The following is a 6,759-nucleotide window of genomic DNA, read 5'->3' as shown; positions in this document are numbered from 1 at the left end:
GCACTGCCAGGAGTGACCAGGAATAATGGTCACAAGCTGGCAGAGGGTAGGTTTAGGCGCTACTTCACGGTCAGGGCGGCTAGGGTCTGGAACCAGCTTCCAAGAGAAGTGGTGCAGGCTCCCACCCTCGTTTTACGAGGAGGTTAGATGAACACCTTGCTGGGGTCATTTGACCCCAGTATTATTTCCTGCCATGGCAGGGGGTCAGACTTGATGATCTGCTCAGGTCCCTTCTGACCCTAGAAACTATGAAACTATGAAGTCAATTAACTTTTGAAATAGAAATTAGTTTTTCTACTTACCCTTTTTGATTGAACTGTAATGATTTATTTTGAATTGTAAAATGAATTTGTATGTATATGGGAGGATGGGGGTGGGGGGAAATCTGTTTCAACTTAGGGCCATAAATCTATATAATCTTACCTCTTAATTGTTTGCAGTTCTTTCTTGCAGCTATGTTCTCTTTCACCACTTTAGCAACATGTACTTCATCTTATTATTTTAAAGTAAGACTGATCAAAATTTGTTTTTAAACAGGAAAATGCTCCAGATATGGTATACTTAGGTTCTCTGACCAATTTTGATTTGGTTTATGCATGGACACAAGACAAATGTGTGCCACTTGTTCGAGAAATTACATTTGAGAATGGAGAGGTAAGAACTTCTTGTTTCTTCTACCTTTCTACTTTTTCATGCAACTTTCAGTCTGTTCTTTCAAAAACAAACTTTCTTTTCCTCTACTACCCCCGCATCCCTAAATCTGATTTTCATTCTGTCAGTAAACCTTCTGCAGTGGAAACCTTCCTGCATCAGTTAAAATTATTTCATGCAAAAAGCATTTCATTTCTTTATTTCTTAACCCTTGGATCAAACTTGGGTTAAATATGGGCAAACTGGGAGCAGATTAGTGGTAAGGTTATAGATATTATAAGTAAGTGTGGGGCCCATGTCGACAGTGTCCAGGAGATGTGTAGATGTATGAAAGATGGTTGTAGGCATAGGACTTCAGCTCTGGGCATGTCACTTAAATTTATACCCCTATGTTTACCCATCTTAAAAAAGGCAAGAGACCTTGAAAATTTTGTTTCCTACTCAGAGTGAAAAATACTAGGCATATATGTTCATTTTAGTTTAAAGGAAAATCAGTCGTACACTGTAGTTACTTGTAATATATAGTTGATTGGCTTTCCATTTAATACAAATATAATGTTTGTCTAATATTGTTAATATAGTAAAAATATATATTTAAAAAATAGTGTTTGACCTGCAATATGGGTGGATACATTTCACAAAAAATATTACACAAATTCTGCAGAATTATATATTAATTGAATTCTATTAAGCGAATCCAGCACTATTTTCCGTGTCAGTCTTGCTTTTAGTTTTGTCCTTCTTTACATTCTTGCTTTGCATCAGATTTTTTCCTTCCCTTTTCTAATAGTAAATCAACCAGCATCTTTTCCTGGGTTGCTTTCAAGATCTGTTCCTCTTTTCCCTGATTCCTTTACATCTGAAGAGTCACTCATTTATTCTCACAATTAGGCTTTTTAGGTTTCCTCCACGTTCATATCTTTTGTGCATCATCAAAATAGCCAACTATTTTTATTATCTAGACTGGGGTGAAAGAAGAAACAAGACAACAACTATTCTTTTTTGAATAGCCTATGTTAAGTGTAACCTTCTAGACAACAGACAGAGGAACTTCTGTAAAGCATAGTTTAAATTCTTCATTTGCATTTCAATATGAAAAAGATGCCAGGTTATTAGCATTTTTAGAAGTGCATGATAGATTTTTAGTGTACTTTTCCCACAGTGAAATCAGATTCTGACCCTTAGAAACCAAGGTTCATGACTGTAAGCTTGTATCAAAATATGCCTCAGTTTTTCTAGTTTCTCTTGCTACTTTCTACTTTGGTTTACTTAAGCAGATTCTTAAGTCATTCCAAATTGGCATTTTGCTTAGCAACAATTGTTTAAAAAACTCGGTGCTGCCAACAGCCAAACAATTTTAAACATGCCAGAATTCTGATACTTTTGCCTGGTTGTAATTATGTAAGTAAAAAAAAAATTATAATGTTTATTAAATTTGGAGCAAAAATATGAAGCATTATTGATATTTAGGCTATATTTTTCTACTTTTCTAAATATTCTGTATAACATGAAGCACATAAGAGTTTTTCAACACAACAGTAAAAAAAATATATATATATACGGAATTAAAACACTAAAAAAAGGAAACCAGAGAAATGAATTTATTAGATCTGTTTTGTACATAAACTAACCACACAAGTGGGAATTGAGAACAAACTTAATCAGTGTGCCATTAGACATCATGGAGTGGTTGAATTCTAAGATGTTCTTTGTATTATGAAGGAATCTGCAAATCTGAAACTTTCCTTATATTGAAATGGAAAAACACTGTTGAGATCAGTAAAATATCTGAAAAATAATTGTTTTCAGTGCAATTGCTGTTTAAACAATTTGTGGAGAGAACGGGTAAACTTGTAACACCCAAAATACTGAGTTGCATGAAAGTTAGCAGTGCACTGTGTTTACTCAAATCCAATATGAGGTTCCTCCCCATTCAGCATGGGGAGAATGCCCTTCATGTTGGATTTGAGTACAAGGTGAAAGGTGGGGGCAGGCAGCTGCTGCAGCTCTTGACTCTGAGCCCCAACTGGGGCTGGAGTCAGGCCTGCTGCAGCCTCCCCCTCCCCCTCCCCCTGCACACTTGCCCACCTTTTACTCTCGGGCTGGCTCTGGCTCTGGCTCCATTACATGGAGCATGTGAAAACTCTATCCCCATGCTTGGCCAGTTGGCAGCGGCACAGCCTTAGCCTCAGGTTGTTGCTGTGTGGCCAGGCAGGGGCTGTGCTAGTATGTGCTCTGTGCCCTAGGAGAGCATGGAGTCTCAGTTCTGTCTGACACTAAATAAAGCGTGGCTGTGGGGGCAAGCAGTGGGGTTTGCAGGCATTACAGCAGGGGTGGACAGGCTGCTCAGGGTTGAAGTGAGGGGAGCAGTAAATTGTAAGCCTAATAGAGGTACTACAGTGAATTGCCAGGCATTTTTTGTTATGACTGGAAGATCAGTATTTTCAGAGCAATATTTGAATTGTAGGTGATGTCACAGTATTATATCTGATATATGCCATTCTGTATGAAACAGATGGAATAATTATTGCACTATTTCTTAGACACAAGAAATTAAATTTAACTATATTTACTTGAATATAAGATGGTCCACTAATACTTAGATTCTGCATATGGAAAATGTATAAATTTGTTATAATTTTCTAGATATAGAATTTAATTATCGAAGGTTTGCCTTGAATTTATTTCACTCCCACTGCTACAGCAGGGAAAATAAATCTGGGCGTATCAGGTGGGTCCCAGGCCCTCTGCCCCCTTTCCCCCCAACCCTCTTCCTTTTGTAGTCCCTTCCCCCCACCCCCTACTCTCTCTGAGCACATAGAAGTAAGGAGCAAATCTGAAAACACTGACTTTGAAATAAATGCACAGGCAAATTACTATGAGCATGCATAGGCTTAGTTTATCCAAAATTAATACATTTGACCAGTTTTGAAACTGATGCAAGTTTTAAAGTAGGTACTCTTGATAAACACTTTTAAGCAGTACTTTGGCCCCTCCTTATGTATAGTATAAATATGCATGATATTAGTCCAAAGCCAAAAGGCTCACAATTCATCATATAGTTCGTTGGGCTGGGCGCCAGCAGAGTCAATAGTGTTTCAAGTCACGGTGACCCCAGAGCACAGCACAGCTCTCTGTATGTGTGCATGTACACTCCAAATACCTCCCACAAAGGACCCATGTCCTAATTAGCCCTCGCCCCCGCCCCATACACACACACTCATAACTGGAACTGGTTATTCTTGTCAACAAGTCCTGGTTTCCTCAAAAAATGTATATGCAGATGAGGCCAGTGTGTCCTAGTCTGACTCCACCGCATGGAGGATGGGGCCACACTAATTGTATGCAACAGGCTGAGACAGGAGGTATCAGGGATTCTGGATGAATTGTTTGGGGTCCTGTTTGGTCTTAAATATCTTCACCATACATTTAAAGGTGGTAAAGAAGCAGGAATAATTGGAAATGGGAAAGAAAGGTGCAACTCAGCTGTGGGAGTGAAGAAGTAGTTGAAATGTATGCAGTGTAGTGGCTCCCCATGGCTTGAAAAAGTGTCAGTGCTTAACGCTGCCGTGTAACTTATTCAGATGGGTTGTACTAACTGATCTGTGGGGTAGATTCCCTTCAGAATCTTGGCCTTTTGGCTAGGATCAAGCATTTTTGGCACCAAGGGGAGGGTGTCAGGGCCAGCTCTGGCCCTCCAGGTGTTGGTTTGGTATTGTAATACCTCTAGGCCCAGTGCCAGTTCCCTCCTGGGGGAGCAACTTCCCACCTTTTTTAAGGGTCACAAAAAAAAGGTTCCGATCAGTATGCTTGTCCAATATGGGTAATGTGTTTTATAGATATGCAGACTGCTGACTGCTTTTAATCAGCCTTATAGTCGGTTTCCATTACGGAGTACATGCTGCTTTTGGCAACAGTTTGATGACAGACAATGTTTTTAATGAGTTTTCCTTGTATACAAATGTAAGACAAGGGGCTATTTCTCCCATGCTGATTGCAGGTGGGAGAGGACCTGGTCTTCTATTTGAATAAATATGATACAGTGCCTTTAATATGTTAATCACACCATAAATTAAACTTATACCACATAACCAGGCAGAAAAAATTCGCTACAATATAGGACATCTTTGTGGCTGGTTTGTATAGTACCTTAATTAAACATGTGGCATACATTGTGTTCCAGACCCTGTTGCCAACAATTTTGTGGACAGCCCCAAGTCTGAAACCAGACCTGGGGCTGATGGGGACAATCATTTGATTGTCAGCAACAGTCCCAGTCAGCCCTGGGTCTGGAACCAGACCTGGCGCTGGTACAGATCCTGGAGAGCAGGACAGAACAGACCTGTTCTTACAGTCACCTGATTGTCGGGACAGCCCTGGGTTTGGAATCAGACCTGGGGCTGTTGGGCCATTTAGGAAAATAAGTTGGTTGTGGGCACCAGTTCCAGACATAACCTGAGCCACGTTCCTGATGACAGTAGGGGGCCCCTCGCCCAGGGCAGAGCTGTCCCACTCTCTGCATGCCCCTGCCTGTAGAACTGGCACCCATAACGGGGGAGTGCAGGGAGCAGATTGTGGCTCTGCCCAGGTCCCAACCCTGCACTGTCACCATGTCATGATCCTGGCCTCACCCCGTCCACCTGTCCCACTCACAGATGCCACTCTCCATGTGCCTGCAGCCCCATCCTATCCACCCAGCCAAGCTTGGGACAGAGCTATGTGGGGTGTTTTGGTGAGCTGTTGCAGGGCAAAGAGGAGGACGCTGACCCAGCCCGCAATAGCTCACCAAAACTCTCTAAGTGGCTCTCCAGCCCAAATAATTGCCCACCCCTGGTCTATAGGGTATAACTATGTAGAATGGGATGATGAATCTTGGGAAATGTTCTCTAACAAGGAAATCTAGACAAGTGAAAGTTTCCTAAAAAGCTACTGGAAGCCTCATTGATCAAGTCATGTAAGATGAATAAGTAAGTGGACAATGCACTATAAATTAGTCTTACTATACTGCTTTGAAAATGTAATTTTGTAAGCACAGATTATGTTCTTGCAGTTTTGGACAGAGAGAGATTATTTCCCTATCTCTAAATGCAAGGAACAGTAAGCTAGATAAGTTTTGAATGATCTAGCAATTCTGGAAGCGAGTGCCATACCATCTATAGAGAGCTTCACCATCAGATAAACAGGAAGAGTTCACAAAGATGTCTCATCTGAAAACTATCTACATCTCATCAACATAGTTAAGTTAGTCCCAGGCTATGTGGGAGGCTTGAAAGATTAGTATCTTGAAATGCCTCCAAAAGTCGACCACTAGTAAAATATTACTGTCTAGTTTACATGCTAAGAAATATGTCATACTTAAGTATTCTGATACCCCTTTTATCCTGAGCAGCTAATCAGAGTTATGGGGTTTTTGTAGGCTATTCTAGGTAGGAGAAGTTGGTCATTGAATCAGATATTTCTTACTTGCAGAGAATAAAGAAATCCTGATTTCATGAACACAGGAGGAATTGAACACTCCAATTACTTTTTTATTGCTTATAAATACCAATGTGTTTTTTTAGCTAGTTTCCACCTTAAGCACGTGTACTCCATTTGATTTGTGGGGGAGGGAGGTGGGGTAAGGAGTGGCATGGAAGGGCAGAGGGTGAGGAGGGAGGGAGGTAAAACATAAGCATCAAGAAGCTCACCCTAAGTTTTAGCAATCCTATTCCTTCAGCTGGCTTTAACTAAGAAACTCAGTGTAGTTAAAAATTATATATTAGAACTGCTTAAGTGTTTGCTGGGCTTGCAGGAAATCAGATGGCTTTCTCTATGCAGGAATTAACAGAAGAAGGCTTGCCTTTTCTCATACTTTTCCACATGAAAGATGACTTGGAGAGTTTAGAAAGATTCCAGCAGGAAGTTGCGCGACAACTAATAAGCGAAAAGGGTAAGTATTATTGCCTTGTCTTGTCACTTTTATTGGGTTCTTAACATTTTATTCATTAAAGTTCAGCAAATGTGATAAGTAGGCAAAGCTATGCATTGTATGTGAGAAAATACAGTATATTTAAAGAATCAGCCCCCCCAGAATTCACATACAATGCATACTTCAAAATCAGCCCCCCA

At 40.5% G+C, this 6,759-nt stretch overlaps 1 protein-coding gene across 1 annotated transcript in view; it reads left to right on the top strand.

Moving 5' to 3' along the window:
• Nucleotides 1–6,759, top strand: part of ERP44 (endoplasmic reticulum protein 44) — a 108,353-nt gene that overhangs the window by 83,740 nt on the left and 17,854 nt on the right. The window contains exons 8-9 of the mRNA XM_019539903.1: nucleotides 538–654; nucleotides 6,469–6,580. Coding sequence (XP_019395448.1) covers nucleotides 538–654; nucleotides 6,469–6,580 — 229 coding nt within the window. The remainder of the gene's footprint in view (nucleotides 1–537; nucleotides 655–6,468; nucleotides 6,581–6,759) is intronic.

This window comes from Crocodylus porosus, unplaced genomic scaffold (assembly GCF_001723895.1).
Source record: "Crocodylus porosus isolate Cpor-Errol unplaced genomic scaffold, CroPor_comp1, whole genome shotgun sequence".
NCBI classification, from domain to species: Eukaryota; Metazoa; Chordata; order Crocodylia; family Crocodylidae; genus Crocodylus; species Crocodylus porosus.
The sequence above is the reverse complement of the archived record's forward strand: the minus strand, read 5'-3'. Positions and strand labels throughout refer to the sequence as shown.